The sequence below is a fragment of the Mirounga leonina genome, unplaced genomic scaffold, assembly GCF_011800145.1.
Source record: "Mirounga leonina isolate KUSES-001 unplaced genomic scaffold, KU_Mleo_1.0 Mir_97, whole genome shotgun sequence".
Lineage (NCBI taxonomy): Eukaryota > Metazoa > Chordata > Mammalia > Carnivora > Phocidae > Mirounga > Mirounga leonina.
The window spans coordinates 7830803-7848834 of NW_023270889.1; the positions used below are offsets into that span (position 1 = coordinate 7830803).

General features: G+C 40.7%; 1 protein-coding gene across 5 annotated transcripts in view; it reads left to right on the forward strand.

Annotated features, from left to right (window-relative positions):
• The window catches only part of LOC118006538 (NAD(P) transhydrogenase, mitochondrial), a 92064-nt gene that overhangs the window by 22631 nt on the left and 51401 nt on the right, over nt 1–18032 (forward strand). For all 5 annotated transcript variants that reach the window (XM_034999230.1, XM_034999227.1, XM_034999226.1 and 2 more), the window contains one exon: nt 6244–6431. In XM_034999230.1, the coding sequence (XP_034855121.1) occupies nt 6244–6431 (188 nt within the window). The remainder of the gene's footprint in view (nt 1–6243; nt 6432–18032) is intronic.

An 18032-nucleotide genomic window follows, 5' to 3' on the forward strand; every position in this document is an offset into this window, starting at 1 on the left:
GCATTCAGTTTTGTTTCTTCATGTGGATTAGCAGTGGGACCAGGGTTAATCCTAGCCCGGGTTTGTAGTATGTTGCTCTACCATGTCCTATTTCTGTTCAGAATGCATTTACAAATCAGGTAGGACGTGAACCAATGTGTCTGTGAGTTTGAAGAAAGGAAGTAGTATAGGAGATATTTTGGGGGCACCTGGCTGGCTCAGTTGGTAGAGCATGGGACTCTTGATCTTGGGCTCGTTAGTTTGAGTTCCACATTGGGCGAAGAGTTTACTTTAAAAAAAGTCAGGATTGGGGATATTTGGAGAACAGACAGGGGGCAGAGAGGTGACGGGTATACTCTGCATTGTATGGTTGGAAGCAGATAAAGCTGATTGGGCAATAGTAGAGCCCCTAGGTGAAAGTAGTCAATTATGTTCATAGTATAATACTTTAAAGCAGACATATCAACGTTTTCTAGACTCCTTTAAAGAAAAGTTTGATTAAAATTGTTCTTCATTTCAGAAGATATTAGATAGTGGATTTTATTAAATGCTTATTGAGAATGGCTATCATTTATGTGTATGAATACTATTTCGAGGTTGAAACATGTAGTTATTATCAGCTGAGACCAGTAGAGGAATGATACCCCGGCTAATCTTGAATATAGAATGATCCAAAAAAATCTGCATTATTCAAAGTTGGAAAGAGTGTTTGTTTCTGGAGTAAGGAATGTTCCATAGAACATGGTTTCCAGGGCTTACCTGGAGTTTAGAGAAGTGATGTACTGATAGAAAGCTGTCCTGCTGACACGAGAAAAGACATTTTTGAAGTAACCAGGATGTAAGACAAGGATAGCCAGAGTCAAGCTTGTCAGTAGTGCTGTCTTTTAATTTTTAATGTTTGTTGATGTGAAGTCTTCGAAGACAGCCAAACCCAGAGAGAGGAGGTTGTGCAAGTTTTCACTGTAGTGACAGTAAGTGGCATTAAAATGGAAATGTGTATACTTGACTTAGAGATGATTTGAAACTTGGTGTTGGGTCAGCTACTGAGAATTTATTAGGTATTTTGATGTCATTGGTTTAGATTGTGCATACAGCTGAGAGCTTGAGGATGGCTGTTGCTTAACTCCATTTACCATTTATTAGGATAGCTCAAGTATGCAATGAAGAAAGATGTGCCTGAACGGACATAATACTTTTCTAAGAATTATAGCTCATTATTTACTATTTTGAGACTAGGGATTGGTATCATATATAAATATGAAATCCAAATGTATTAGAAAACACACTTAATTATAAATTCTTGTTGGAAGACTGAATAATATATATTTCCAGATAAATATCCTAAAAACGTAAGGACAACTCATTGCCCAGTGATATTAAAGTGGTGTGATTTTTAAATTTTTTCAAACAATAGCTAAGAGAGTCCCCTTGTAACAATAGTGAGCATCCTACCGAATGCCTGTATTGAGAAGTTTAGAAATATAATAGCTTTACTTTTTTTAATCTTTCTTTGTGTGTGTGTGTGTGTGTGTGTGTATGTGCGTGTGTTCCAATAAAGCTTTATTTACAAAAACAATTGGCAGGTCAGGAGCTGTAGTTTTCTTCAGACACCTGTACTAATGCTTACTCTCTTCCAGGCATTATGCCCTACGCTTTCTTTGTTCTTTACAAAACTCTATGATGTAGGGATAATTAGCCCTACTTTACATATAAAGAGATATAACCAATTTTATAACATTCAGTTTCTTTTTTTTTTATTTAAAGATTTCATTTATTTATTTGACAGAGAGAGAGACACACAGCGAGAGAGGGAACACAAGCAGGGGGAGTGGGAGAGGGAGAAGCAGGCTTCCCGCCGAACAGGGAGCCCGATGTGGGACTCAATCCCAGGACCCTGGGACCATGACCTGAGCCGAAGGCAGACGCTTAACGACTGAGCCACCCAGGCGCCCCAGTTTCTTTTCTTATCATAAATATAACACATGCTTATTCCCCCAATTCAGAAGAATATAAAAAAGTACAAAAAGTGAAAATAAAATAGCCTATTCCCTGGAGAGAACTATTAACATCTTAGTATATGTTCCCTTTTCTACACGTTAATTAAAAAGATAATTTTACTAATAGTATTATTTAACTGGCCTTTTTTTACTTAACAGTAGATCGTGAAGATCTTTACTTACCTACAAATACACTTAATGGCTGCACAGGATTCTGCTGTGTGGAAGTTCAGTGACCTATTTAATTAGTCCTTTATAAATGGACATTTTTACTGTATATAAACAATGCTGCATATATTGTCTATGTAAGAACATATGTATTTGGAGAGATTTCATTATTTTCTTAGGATAAATTCCTAGAAGTGGAATTTTGAGGTAAAAAATATTCAGGTCTTACATTTTGATACATTATAATAGTTTTAAATGATTATTATTATTATTTTTTTAAGATTTTATTTATTTATTTATTTGACAGAGAGAGAGACAGTGAGAGAGGGAACACAAGCAGGGGGAGTGGGAGACGGAGAAGCAGACTCCCTGCAGAGCAGGGAGCCCGATGCGGGACTCGATCCCAGGACCCTGGGATCATGACCTGAGCTAGCTGAAGGCAGTCGCTTAACCAACTGAGCCACCCAGGCGCCCCTAAATGATAATTATTTTGAAGGCAAAGATTCCAAAATAGCATTTATGGTTCCGATTATGCATGGTCATTATTGAAAAATACAGAGAAACTTTAAGGAAGAAACTAAAAATACCTTTTATAATTCTCCCAGCTAGATATAATTGCTAATGATTTTTTGGCATCATTTCTTATGGATATTTATGCAGATACCTTTTGATCAAAATTGTGACCACTCACACACACACACACACATCATTTTATTTTATTTATTTTTTATGTCATTTTAAAGTTATCTCATTTTAAAGTTCTCCTATTTCTTTAAAAATAGTACACATTTCGGGATGCCTGGGTGGCTCAGTCGGTTAAGCCTCTGCCTTCGGCTCAGGTCATGATCCCAGGGTCCTGGGATCGAGTCCCACAAACGAGCCTGCTTCTCCCTCTGCCTGCTTCTGTCTCTCTCTCTCTGATAAATAAATAAAATCTTAAAAAAAAAAAAATAGTGGGGCACCTGGGTGGCTCAGTTGGTTAAGTGACTGCCTTCGGCTCAGGTCATGATCCTGGAGTCCCAGGATCGAGTCCTACATCGGGCTCCCTGCTCAGCAGGGAGTCTGCTTCTCCCTCTGACCCTACCCCCTCTCATGCTCTCTATCTCATTCTCTCTCTCAAATAAATAAATAAAATCTTAAAAAAAAAAATAGTACACATTTCTAAAACTTTGTAAATAGCAGTATCCCTTTGGCTGTAAGGAATAGAAAACAACTCAAACTGGCTTAAACTCTGAGAAAATGTTTTAGCTCTGCTAAATGGAAACTCATGGGAAGGGCTCCCTTTTTCACACTCACGTCAGCAGTGCACTGGTGCTCTCTAGGACCAGGTTCTTTCTGTCCTTTCTGTTGTCTTCAGCTTTGGCTCATTCCCCTGAGTCACAAGTTGGCCTCCGCAGGCAATCTGGGCCAGAAGTTTCCTTCCTCAAGCCAGCAGAAAGGGTGAGGACCTCTTGCTCAATCCTGTCCTAACCTTTGTGTCAACTCTCTGACCGTGACGGATGCTCGGGACTGGTAGGAGAAGACCACAGTTTCCCCAACTTCCCCGATGGCCAGAATTACCTGCCGCTCTTGCCTAAAATAAGCTTCTGGCCTCTTTGCTGGCCCCTGCGAAGGGGCCTGCGAATTTGAAGTTTTTTTTTTTAAAGATTTTATTTATTTATTTGAGACAGAGAGAATGAGAGAGACAGAGAGCACATGAGAGGGGGGAGGGTCAGAGGGAGAAGCAGGCTCCCCGCCGAGCAGGGAGCCTGATGCGGGACTCGATCCCGGGACTCCAGGATCATGACCTGAGCCGAAGGCAGTCGCTTAACCAACTGAGCCACCCAGGCGCCCGCGAATTTGAAGTTTTAACAAGCACCTGAAGTAATCGTCATCAGGGAAGTTTGGGACTCACTGTAGTGGGATGGATGTTGGCAAGTTAAGCACACCATCCACCACAGAGCTGAGATCTTTGTTGGCTCTGGTTTTCCAGCCAGTACACGGTGCATGGCTAGTGTTTATTTATTTATTTTTGTAAGATTTTTTATTTATTCATTGAGAGAGAGAGAGAGAAAGAGAGCACAAGCAGGGGGAGCAGCAGAGGGAGAAGCAGACTTCCTGCTGAGCAGGGAGCCTGATGTGAGCTCAATCCCAGGACCTGGAGATCATGACCTGAGCCACCCAGGCACCCCTAGTGTTTATTTTTTTCAAACTGAATGTATTTTTTTTTTTTTAAGGTTTTATTTATTTGCGAGAGAGAGAATGAGAGACAGAGAGCACGAGAGGGAGGAGGGTCAGAGGGAGAAGCAGACTCCCCGCTGAGCAGGGAGCCCGATGTGGGACTCGATCCCGGGACTCCAGGATCATGACCTGAGCCGAAGGCAGTCGCTTAACCAACTGAGCCACCCAGGCGCCCAAACTGAATGTATTTTTACATAATTTAAATTTGTTGACTCTTTATACCTTTTGTGGGTTGCTTTTTTCAAACACAATTTAATGAGGACTCAGGACAAAAATCACTTTGTTAAAATACTTCTAAGAGTCGTGAGAGAAGTCCCCAGAAGTCAGAACATTTACAAATGAAAACCTCAACCTGAGTGATTTGAATGAGGTCAAGTCTTTTTTTTTTTTTTTTAAAGATTTTATTTATTAATTTGACAGAGATACCTCGAGAGAGGGAACACAAGCAGGGCGAGTGGGAAAGGGAGAAGCAGGCTTCCTGTGGAGCAGGGAGCCCGATGCGGGGCTTGATCCCAGCACCCTGAGATCAGGACCTGAGCCAAAGGCAGATGCTTAACAACTGAGCCACCCAGGCGCCCCTGAGGTCAAGTCTTAATGTAGGTCAGAATTCACATCATCATTGACAGTGGGGCCCCAAGAAACGAATTGATTGTTGGAGTTATCAGTAGTGAAATTCCCTTTGTAACTGAAGTAGGTAGAAGTTGGAATTCCCTATAATAATTATTCTTTCAGAAAAAAATTTTCATAGAAGTGGCACATACTTTTGGAAATAACTGAAATGGTCCAGTCAGAGATATCAAAAGAAAATCTCCAGTTTTGCATGTATACAGTTTGCTCTTCTTAAAACTCAACACCCAAAAAACAAACAATCCAATTAAAAAATGGGCAGAAGACATTAATAGACATTTTTCCAAAGAAGACACACAGATGGCCAACAGACACATGAATAGATGCTCAACAGCACTGATCATGAGGGAAATGTAAATCAAAACTACAATGCGATATCACCTCACACCCTGTCAGAAGGGCTAAAATCAACAACACAAGAAACAATAGGTGTTGGTGAAGATGTGGAGAAAGAGAAACCCTCTTGCACTGTTGGTGGGAATGCAAACTGGTGCAGCCACTCTGGAGAGCAGTATGGCGGTTACTCAAAAGGTTGAAAATAGAACTACCCTACAATCTAGCAATTGCACTACTAAGTATTTACCCAGAGAATACAAAAATACTAATTCTTTTTTTTTTCAAAAATACTAAATCAAAGGGATGCATGCACCCCAATGTTTATAGCAACATTATCTACAATAGCCAAATTATGGAAGCAACCCAAGTGCCCATTGACTAACGAATGGATAAACGAATGGATGTGGTATATATATGTATACAATGGAATATTGTTCAGCCATAAAAAAGCATGAAATCTTGCCATTTGCAACGACATGGATAGAGCTAGAGAGTGTAATGCTAAGTGATACAAGTCAGAGAAAGACAAATACCATATGATTTCACTCATATGTGGAATTTAAGAAACAAAACAAACAAGCAAAGGGAAAAAAAAAGAGGCAAACCAAGTAACAGACTTTTAACTATAGAGAGTGAATTGGTTACCAGAAGGGATGTGGGGGGTTGGGAAATGGGTGAAACAGATGTTGGGGATTAAGGAGTGCACCTGCTGTGATGAGCACCAGGTGTTGTATAGAAGTGTTGCTTCACTATATTGTACATCTGAAACTAATATTACACGGTATGTTAACTAACTGGAATTTAAATAAAAACTTAAAAAATCCCCCAAAACCCCCAAAAATGTATATGTAAAAGATGATCCTGATTTCTATTAAGGGCCTAAAATAACCACTGCTTTCCCTTCAATCATTACCAGAGCTGCAGCTTTGGAGCAGTTCAAGTCTCTTGGTGCTGAGCCCTTGGAGGTGGACTTGAAGGAATCTGGTGAAGGACAAGGAGGATATGCGAAAGAGATGTCCAAAGAGTTCATCGAAGCTGAAATGAAACTCTTTGCTCAACAGTGCAAGGAGGTGGATATCCTCATCAGCACAGCACTTATTCCAGGTATGTCCTTAAGCCACGCTTATCAGTAAAGCACTTTGACTAATGATATTTTAGAATGAGAGTGAAAGTTGTTTAACATTTGAATTTCTTTAAGTAAAGATTGATTTATTTTCTAGAAAGTAAGAAAGCACATGAAAGGCAGAAAGGACAAAAATCACGGTAGCCCCTAGATAAAAATGATCATTAATAGTAGGATCTATTTTCTTCCAGTCTTTTTTCCATATAGTTTTATGTAACTGTGTTCATAGATCATATTCTATATACCATATTATATTCGTAAGCAATTTCCTTTGTTTATGTCATTGATAAATTGGTTTTTAATTTATTTCTGTTCTCTTTGTGAAGATACTACATTCTTATTGTAGGTCATTCAAACAGTACTGAAAAATATGAAGAAAAAAGTACAGACTTGCAATTGCCGCAGAGATGACCATTATTAATATTTTAATCATTTTTCCATACATGAGAGAGAAAGAGAAGGGGACTTGGTGTGTGTGTGTGTATTTGTGGAATTTCCGGTATATGTTTTTTACTAAAGGATATGACACTTTATCACTTTTTTAATGATTTCCTTTAGCATGTTTGGTCTTTGCAACCAAATTGCAAGCTCTTTGATGGCAGGAATTACTTTTCAGTCCTTTACCACATCCTCTTTTTTTTTTTTTAAGATTTTATTTATTTATTTGACAGCGAGAGAGGGAACACAAGCAGGGGGGAGTGGGAGAGGGAGAAGCAGGCCCTCCGCTGAGCAGGGAGCCCGATGCAGGGCTCGATCCCAGGACCCTGGGATCATGACCTGAGCCGAAGGCAGACGCTTAACGACTGAGCCACCCAGGCGCCCCACCACATCCTCTTTTAAAAAGATTTTTCACTCAATAGATGATTGATGCCAAACCAGTAAGCACTTATTAATCAGTAAACAGTAGCTTGATCTAGCAAGATTTGGGAGTGAAGAAACCCTCCACCTTTTATATTCTTAACCCCTCCTCTTCTCCCTTCCCTTCTGTTATTGAATAGTGAATACCATGCTGACTCTACTATTTTCCTTTCTGAAAGGAAGTGGGTCAGATAATGAGAGCTTACAGGGTTAATGGTTGCTTGTGTTAGATCCTACTACAGGAGCCTTGCTTCTTCTAGGGGACAGTGGAAAATAAAAGTTCCTTTGTCATGAGGTCATGGGAGAGGAGAAGTTCTCTTCTGGCATCTTCCCCCAACCCCCTGTCTGAATAATCTATGTGCAAGGGCAGGAAGTTGATTGACATCACATCTATGAGCTTGGGGGAAAATATGTCCCCCAAGCTCTTCTTTCTGTCCTCTCTTTACCTGGGTGATACCAGATACGTGAGCTGGTTTCTCCAGACACCCACATCCCACCAGAGCTGGCGAGATGAAGCAGACGGGATGGGCTGGTGATATAGGCTTAGCCCATAGAAGAATCTGTGAGTGTAGAAATGAGGCAGGGTCGGTTACTGGAGGTAGATGCGGATCAGGCAAGCCAGGGACTCGTGGTGTTGGTGAAATCTGTCAGCTCTGATAGGACTCATGAATAAGCAGTGGCAGGAGAGGATTTCGTCCTTTCCTTTCGTGGCAGTGGTTTGTGGCCCAGCTGTTGCACAGGTGGGTTTGAAGGAGAGATGGGGTGGCCTTTGCTGGAGCCACCACCAACTTCGGAAGTTAGGTGCACCTTGGGGAGAGGTTATGAGCTGACCAGATATAACGAGTGGCCAGTAGAGGGTGCTAAAACATTTCCTCATGGAGTAAATGATCTGGAGGGGAAGCTAGTTTTAGTCAGGTCATGCTCTTACTGGACATAGGATAATTTGGCCGTAGTATATAGAATTATTATTTGATGAAAAAGCCTAAAGTAAGTGGTACAGCTCAAGACTTCTTATATAAAATACATACTGACTTTTAGGGCCTACTCCCCCCAATAATATCTTACTTTTTAAATCAGGGCTTTATGGGGTGCTTGGGTGGCTCAGTTGGTTAAGCGACTGCCTTCGGCTCAGGTCATGATCCTGGAGTCCCGGGATTGAGTCCCACATCGGGCTCCCTGCTCGGCAGGGTATCTGCTTCTCCCTCTGACCCTCCTCCCTTTCATGCTCTCGGTGTCTCATTCTCTCTCTCTCTCAAATAAATAAATAAATAAATAATCTAAATCAGGGCTTTATGGTAAGTGTACTTTAGTAAAAGGTCAAATTGTGTAATAGTCTTAAAGAGGATTTGTTAAAGACATTTTGTTAATCTATTCCACCGAGCCTCTCCTGTTTTCTGTCTTTTCTGAAGCTGTGATCTGTTCAGAGCATGTACAAGTTAGAGGAAGTCCCTGACCAGTGGACTGGCCCAGAGGAGGCACTCAGAGGGCTGGTCTTTCCATTACTTTTTTTTGAAAACCAAAAAAAAAAAAAAAAAAGGGAGAAGTTAATGAGAATATTATAAGGAAGAAGGTGATCTTTGTAAAGATCTTACATATCCCTGGGGGACTGAGACCTGAAAGTGTGAGCATTTAAACAAAAAGATGAAAAGATTCTATAAAGGCACAAATGCCCTTTGAAAAACTGTCCTCAGCATTGTACCTTGACTGGTTTATGTCCTGAGCCTTTGCCTGCGTCACCTGGTGGTGTGTTGAGCTCCTTGGAACAGAAGCTCTTCTCAAGTTTTCCTTGAGTGGTTCCAAAGGGGATTAAATCAAATGTCAGAAGTTGTCCAAGCTCACTTGCTGGGACACAGGTGCTGGGAAGGCTGCACGGAAGACTGGATGGGGATAAGGACACCGAGAGGGGGACATGGGCAGTTAGCTAGCTTTGGGTAGCAATCTTATGGAGTTGGCAAATTTTTGTTCCTCCAAGCTGCACTCAGTCCTTGGGCTTGAAAGAACAGTAACATTGTATTTATGTAGATTGTATGTGGAATGAAATATTCCTGGAGCTTGCTAATTATTTTGCTGGTATTTTGTACCACATACTTGTGCTGTCATCTGGACTCCCTGGATTGGGGTGGGTGAAGGGCTAAAGACTAGAGTGTCACTTAATGTAGGTAGCTTCAGGACAGGGCTGACAGTCCTGTTTTGTGGTGCTGTACACACATGGGAAGACTCCCCAACTTTCCTGTCTGGCTCTTTGCCCTTTGGGGCTATTATTAAAAAAGTAAGGCAGTCCTGCCCTCTGGTCATGTTCAGGCTGTGCTCATAATCTTTTCTCCTAAATTTTTTGAAACTCAAGATTTTTCAGCATCTCTATTGTTCTGGAACCTTTTTAAGGAGACTTTACATAAACTTGGAGTATTTAATCAGGAACAGACTGAATCAGGTTGAAAATTGGATCGGTAAGTTAGGGAGGGGTGGGGTGGGGTGAGGAGGAATCCTAGTGGTTTAGCACTGCCTCTGTGTTAGGCATATTTCACCTAAATTCCAGGAAGAATCAGGAGTACTGTGATGCACATGCTAAATCTACTCTGACAGAAACAACCTTCTCCATTTAAAACCTTCCTGATGACTGCTTCACTACAAACTTGTAAGCCTCATAGGCTCCTCCAGCTTTCCTGCCCCACCCCTTCCCCCACTCAGGTCTTGCCCTTATTTTGTAGTTGAACCATAGCTCCTGGGGAGCCTGGAGTTTTGTTTAGCAATGATGGCAGTGACTTGGACTGCTGGGGTTCCCAGCGTGATTGGATAGAGTCACCTAAAGTGATTAGGCTTGGGTCACAATCCCCACATGCCATGCTATAAAGTTTAGGCTCCTTGGTGAGGTATTGGTTGCCTTTTAGTTTCTAGTTCTGATTTAGCCTTTGGGCTCATGTTAAACTGATTTCTTACTCTCTGGGCCTGATTTCGGTCATGCTGGCTGCTATTATCTTTTCAGATAGGCCAAGGACTTTCAGGCCTTTGCACATACAGTTCCTTCTCTTTGGAATGCTATCCCTGCCCTTCCTTGCCTTTTGAAATCCTGCTTAACCCAGTTACCACTTCCTCCATAGTTTCTGCTTTCTCCTACTCAGCCATAAACACTCTTCTTCCTGCATTCACAGCACTGCCTGTGCCTGGGATTCCCATAGTTCCCGGTCTTACTGCCCGGTAGTGGTCCTGTCTCCTTAGGCATGCAGCGCAAGTGTTGGGCTTTTTTCTGTCATGGTGGATCTGTACCATAGGGCATCATATAATTCTGGGTGCCTTCCTTAGGTCTTCGTTGTTACAGTCTCTTATTTTTCCAGTGCTGTCCAAGGAATGAGAGAGCGAACACTCTGTTGGATAGGAACACTGCAGAGGCTAACTTAAGACTGGGAACCTAGCTTTCTTAAATTTTCAGAACCAGGATACTTGCCAAGTTTGCAATTTGAGGTGGTTACCTAGGCCTCTCAGGAGATAGAATTAGGAAGTAGTAGCAGGTTTGTCCAGGAGTTAGAAAGTGTCTATCAGTCAGGAAGGAAGATATTCATTGTTTGATTATAAATTATAATATCTTAGGCCATATATACTTGGACCTCTTTTTAGGTACAATCCAGATTATGGTAGCAGTACTTTTATCTACTAGATAAGGTCTGTAGAATACACCCTATAAAGGACCCTTGTGATAATTCTACATGACTCTGGAGAATTGGGAGGGGCTCTTTTCCCCGATATGCAAAAAGGCCATATGCATATGACACCAAACTGGAGAGATTTTGCCATCGCCTGGAAAATCAGCATTGGCTCTCCATCTGACATTACTTGTCTTTTTGAAATCTATCTATCCCAAAGAGTAGAAATATGGCACACAAGAATACTTTTTCACAGTAATGTTCAAACTTGTTCTTTCAGGCAAGAGAATAACTGATACAGTGATATACTCTCCATTTGTGAAACCCCACAAAGATAATATTGTTTTGATGCCTCAACAGAGTTTTTACCTAAAGTCAGTGTTTATTGTTCAGAGAAGATTGGTTTTCCTTCTCTGTAAGCTTGATGATCTTACAGTACAGAACTATATAGATCAGTCATTTCTAACTTTTTTTTTGAATTATTTATTGTGTTTTATTGACTGATCTAATTCGTCGGTCATCCTCCCCTCCCTTAAATGTATCATATGGCTGTATGGAATTTTGTAATATTACTTCTACAAAGTTTCATTTGTTATGAGACTTTTGAAGGACAGAGAGAAACACTTAAATGTTGGCAACATCAAGGGTTGGTAACCACAGGCTGTCTACACACCTCTTGGTAGCTTTCAGCACAAACAGGGCAACTTGTCATCAGGAGGAAGATGCCAAGATGGGGGAGTGTTCCATTACCATTTATCAGACGTGACTTCTGAGAGTGTGTTTGAGCACACTTAGTGAGTTATTGGGCCAGATTTAACAAATGTTCTGCTAGGAAAATTTATGGCACAGAATTATATTCTGGTTTGGTCTGTTATTTCTCCAAAAGTATGTTGCAAGATTGGAAGCATTGTGTTCCTGTCCCTGGCAGTCCCTGAATTGAAAAGGATCGGGAGGCTGAGGCCATCTCTGGGGAAGAGCCCCGGACGGATGGAGTAACTGCTTGCAGCTAGTGTGGCCCACCACATGCATTTCTGTATTTTCCTTCTTTCCGCTTTCCCCATACTTCCTTGTGCCTCAGTGTTGAGGTGGTCTAGCTGCTCTAAGAAAGCAACGCAAAAGCTCAGACATTATGGAAATGTACTTCTTGCTCAGTTAACATTAATTGGTGGTTGACACATTGGTGGACAACTCTCCTTCACGTGGTCCTCTGGGGATTCAGGTAGGACAATGTTCCCGTCGCCATTATGAGGCTCTGAAGGGCACTCTAGGCCTGGTCTCTCCGCCAGCCAGCCAGAAGGGAGAGGGACATAGAAGAATGTGCATGGAATGTCTAGAAATGGCACATACCACTCCTGCTCACATTTCTTTAGCTAAGACTTAGTGACATGGCCAAACTTGTGAGGGAAGCTGGGAATTGTTGCCTGGCCTTGTGCCCAGGAATAACAGAACATTGGATTGGTTTGCTAAGGCTGCCATAACAAAATCCCAGCTTAAACAACAGAAGTTTATTTTCTCACAGTCTGGAGGGTGGTGGTCCCAGGTCAAGGTATAGGCAGGTTTGGTTTCTTCTGAGTCCTCTCCTTGGCTTGTAGATGGTTCTCTTCTTGCTGTGTCCTCACATGGTCTTGGTCTCTTTTTGTATCCACATTTTCTCTTATTTTAAGTCTATCAACCAGACTGGATTAGGGCCCAGCCTAATTGCCTCATTTTAACTTAATCACCTCCTTAAAAGCCATATCTCCAAATATGGTCATATTTTAAGGTACTAGGGGTTAAGGTTTCAACATATGAATTTTCTGGGGACACAATTCAGCCCAAAACAAACATGGATTTTGGTGAACAGCTAATAGCCTTTTCCTTTTTCTCACCTTGTAATTTTATCTGCTTATGTTTAATCTATTCACTGGGGATCAGATCTTGGATTTAGAGCCAGATAGAGTAGATTCAGATTCTAGTTCCATTGCCTAATAGCTAGCTGATAGGTTTCTCTGAACCTCTGGTTCCTCATCTCTGAAAACGGGGTAAAATTTTTATCTCATAGAGCTGTTTCATTGAATAGATGAAGAAAAAAATCCGGTGTAGGGCCTGACATATAAAGCATTAGCATCATTCTCTTTTCTGTCATTGGTGATGCCTAGTCTTATTATTTTTTTTTTAAGATTTTATTTATTTATTTGAGAGAGGGAGAACGAGCATGCGCTCGGGTGCATGAGCTGGGCGACGGGTAGAGGGAGAGGGAATGAGAATCTCAAGCAGATCCCTCACTGAGCGTGGAGCCCAACTTGGGGCTCAGTCTCATGACCAGAGCCGAAATCAAGATTTGGATACTGAACCAACTAAGCCCTTGACTTTTTTAATAGGAAGAATAAGGTCTGTAGAATATACCCTCTAAAGGACCCTTGTGATAACTCTACATGACTCTGGAGAATTGGGAGGGGCTCTTTTCCCCGATATGCAAAAAGGCCATATGCATATGACACCAAACTGGAGAGATTTTGCCATTGCCTGGAAAATCAGCATTGGCTCTCCATCTGTCAAGACCTTCTCAAGAACTGTATGGAATGTATAAGACGGTCCCTGAAAAACTGAATTTTCTGAAGATATGCATTTCATTAAGCCTGTTTTGTCAATTAATCTCATTCTGACCTAAGTTGAGTAACCTGGGAAATAAACAGTATTATTTCTATTTTTAAAAATAATCTTGGGCGCCTGGGTGGCTCAGTTGGTTAAGCGACTGCCTTCGGCTCAGGTCATGATCCTGGATTCCCTGGATCGAGTCCTGCATCGGGCTCCCTGCTCGGCAGGGAGTCTGCTTCTCCCTCTGACCCTCCCGACCCTGCCCCCTCTCATGCTCTCTCTCTCTCAGTCTCTCTCTCAAATAAATAAATAAAATCTTTAAAAAAAATAATCTTTTAATTATTTTATAAAACTAGTAAAATCAGAATGTGTAATAAATATTCACTGCTTCAACATGAGAGACGATGGACTCTGAAAAACAAACTGAGGGTTCTAGAAGGGAGGGGGGTGGGAGGATGGGTTAGCCTGGTGATGGGTATTAAAGAGGGCATGTTCTTTTTTTAAAGATTTTATTTATTTTTTAGAGATCGAGTGAGAGAGAAACAGCATGAGAGGGGAGAGGGTGAGAGGGAGAAGCAGGCTCCCCACTGAGCCGGGAGCCCGATGTGGGACTCGATCCCAGGACCCTGGGATCATGACCTGAGCCGAAGGCAGACGCTTAACCATCTGAGCCACCCAGGCGCCCGAGGGCACGTTCTGCATGGAGCACTGGGTGTTATGCACAAACAATGAATCATGGAACACTACATCAAAAACTAATGATGTAATGTATGGTGATTAACATAATAAAAAATTTAAAAAGAGCAAAAAAAAAATTTACTGCTTCAATTTTTAAGGCATTTTGGTAGCAAAGGTACATCTAAATGTGTTGGAGGGAACACAAAGAATGTTATAATTTATATAAGAATATTATATGTTTCTGGGACACCTGTGTAGCAGTCGGTTAAGTTTCTGCCTTTGGCTCAGGTCATGATCCCAGGGTCCTGGGATCGAGTCCCACATTGGGCTCCTTGCTCAGTGGGGAGCCTGCTTCTCCCTCTGCCTGCCGCTCCCCCCGCTTGTGCTCTCTATCTCTGACAAATAAATAAATAGAATCTTTAAAAAAAAGAATATTGTACGTTTGTGTTACTATTTAAATATGGTAGACTGTTTTGTTTTTTTAAGAATTCCCATTGCTTATGGAGCCATGGTAAAATCTTGACTAATTTTGATTTTTATTTATACAGAATTTTGCAGCTATGAGAGGTGAATTATTAAGATAATCCTTAAAACTTTTTATAAATGTGTCCTTTGATAATTAGGTAAAAGCTTGTTTTTAGTTTTTTTCTTTAAACAGATCTTTAGGGATTTCTCTAATTTGCTAAAATATGCTGTTGACTAATCATATTTCGTAAGTATTACATTTAGAAATATCTCACGGTATTCAATTTGTAAAAGCCAAGGTTTTGCTGGCCTTTCTCTCTGGTTTCTTATACAAATAATTGTGCAGAGAAAATTTTTCTCTAGTTTCATGGATAGAACTCACATATAAAGTACTCTGCTTGACTCTTTAAGTTTGGGTCAGAATCTCTGTTCGTGAATGTAGCTTTGTAAAGCTTAGCCAGTGATAACAAAGATGGAGGGGTTGAATCAGTATGTTTCTCCATGCACCATAAGGCTGGCTAAATCACAGACCCAGTAGATGATAGGTCAGTGGAGCAAATATTCAGCAGTTTCTTGCCACTGCCTGTCTATTACATAATCAATTACCTGTTTTTCTCATAGGTATACATATATGTATAAAAAAAACCTTTGGTCCTTCTCTGTAGCATTTTTATAGCTTAAGACCCAATGCTTTATTCCCATCTGTGATTTTGAAATTCCAAAAGAGCCTTTGATGTATAAATCAATTAGGATGACTTTGGTTGCCAGCAGCAGAAATTCCAGCACATTCTGCCTTAAGAAAGGAGATAACTTGGGTTATGTATCTGAAGGAAGTCCAGTCATAAGTGTGGGTAGGTGTGCTGACATCAGGGGGCTTTGGCTGTGCTCCTGTATTCTCTTACCTTGCCCTGCTCTGTGAGTTGGCCTCATCAGTGCTGGAGGTCGGTGGCGCTTTGGGGCCTCTGGTGTGCCCATCACAACATCCAGAGGGTAAAACAGGTCAGTTCCAGTGGTTCCCTCTTGAAGAGCAAGGAAACTTCTTTTTCAGAAGCCCTGAGCAAACTTTCCCTTGTTCTTATTGGCCTCCATTGGGTTAGTGCCCATCCCTGAGCCAATTCTCATGGAGGCAGGGCAATGAGATGCCCCTTGGCTTCCATCTGGATTTCTGAACCAGTCACTAATAAGGTGATGAGATGATCTTTAGGCCAGCCATGCTTGCATCTGGAGTGGTTTCTGAGGTCATTTTCCTGAAGTTCCTGGACTGTGTGGAGAAAATGGAAATCAGAGTAGTGACAAGAGGACGAACGAAGTGGGTGCTGTTCAGTGCAAAATTGTGTTCTCTTAATAATGACATTTCTTTATGTATAAATGCTATAGTTCATAATGTCTTTACATGCTGTATTTTCCATTGAGTAAATGTATAGTATTGCATTACGTTAAAAATTCTCCTTCTCTTGTTAGTGCTTGTCCATGAAAATCTATTTTGGTTTGGATAAATATATTCTGTAATTTGTATTTTTAATCTCTTTGCTACTATACTGTTAAATATACTATGATCTTGTTAAAGCAGAAGATTTTTCTTGAGCTTGTCTAATTTGATGCCTTACAGGCCAGGAAGTTAGGAATTTCTCCATCCAATTATATGCTATTGAATAGTTCCAGTAAATAATGCTAAATGTTCTTTAGAATCATTATAAAATTTTGTGGTAAATCCATTTCATCTTGATGTCTTGTTTTTTTTTTTTTTTTTTTAAGATTTTATTTATTTTTTTGAGAGAGAGTGAGAGAGCGGGAGAGAGCACAGGTGGAGGTGGGTGCAGAGGGAGAGGGAGAAGCAGACTCCCTGCTGAGCAGGGATTATGATCAGAGCTGAAGGCAGATGCTTAACGGACTGAGCCACCCAGGCACCCCTTGGTGTCTTGTTCTTAATATTTTTAGTGGTTTCCTCTTAATTTTTTTGTTTATTTGTTTAGTGTGATTAAAGTTGTCTGTGAGGGCTTGATTCTTTTCCCAGTAAGGTAGAGTCTGAGAATTTATTTATTTCAGATGATCGATCATATTAGGCCTGATTCATTCAATGAGGTATAATGTATTGTAAAACTTTCTGGTGCATCTCTACCCATTGTTGTTTAGTTTAAGCTAAATAACTCTTTTTGAATTTAGTCTTGCAGAGAGGCCAATGATATATTCTTTTGCTATATAGCCATAGTTGTTAAAGCTATTTTTTTTTCTTTTTCTTTTTAAGTAATCTCTACACCCAACGTGGGGCTTGAACTCATGACTCTGAGATCAAGAGTCGGACTCACATGCTCTTCCAACTGAGGCAGCCAGGTGCCCCTAAAGCTGTTTTTAGAAATGAGTAATTTTTCTAGAAATTTCTTTTTTTTTTTTTTAAAGATTTATTTGTTTTGGGGGGAGAGAGAGAATGAGCATGAAGGGGAGGGGCAGAGGAAGAGGGAGAGAGAAAATCTCAAGCAGATTCCTCCCTGAGCATGGAGCTGGATGTGGGTCTCAATCTCACAACCCTGAGATCATGACCCAAGCTGAAATCAAAGAGTCGGACGCTTAACTGATTCAGCCACCCAAGCGGGGTGTTTCTAACTTTAATACTTTTAAAACTTCATCTTAGCATTCACTTAATGAGGAAGTACATGAGTATGAATTCAATCATATTTAAGAATGAATTTGTATGGATCACAGCCATACATCTGTACATCTAGAAATGATGCACAGGTGAGGCATTTTTTCAGCCTACAGTCAATTCCTGATGCACACAGAGATTCAAGGATACCTACCGTAATCTATGCCATCCCTACTCATCCTAAATAATGACCAACCAATTAGGAAATTGAAAATTTTTAGGTGACTCCTTTAAATACCTCAGCTAATTTGGATAATAAAAATGTTCATTAACCTTTGAATGTAGCTTCTTTCAGTCCTAAAATATTAGTCTTCAGAGCTATAGGGAAAATTTTCCTTCCCTATCCAGCTTGCATATGGTAGGCACTAAATATTAGTTGAGTGAATGAATAAATATTTGAATGATGACTGTGACTACACGGTGTCCTACCATTGTCTTGGCTAAAATATGGAAATAAACATCCCCAACTGGGAGGGAGCAGAATAATCTTACCAGGGAATGTAATGTCCAAGAACAAGAAGGAACCAAGAAATATTTCATGAAGTTGGACAGCATGCCAGATCTCTTACCCACAGTTTGCACTGTGCCAGGAAATACATAAAAAAAAATTTATCTCCTTGTTGATTTTATTCTATCGTATTTTCTGTTGTCATAGTTGTTTTGGGGGGGAGGTAGTTTGAGGAAATGTAACAATTTTGGTCTTTTTACATACCTCATGTTTTACA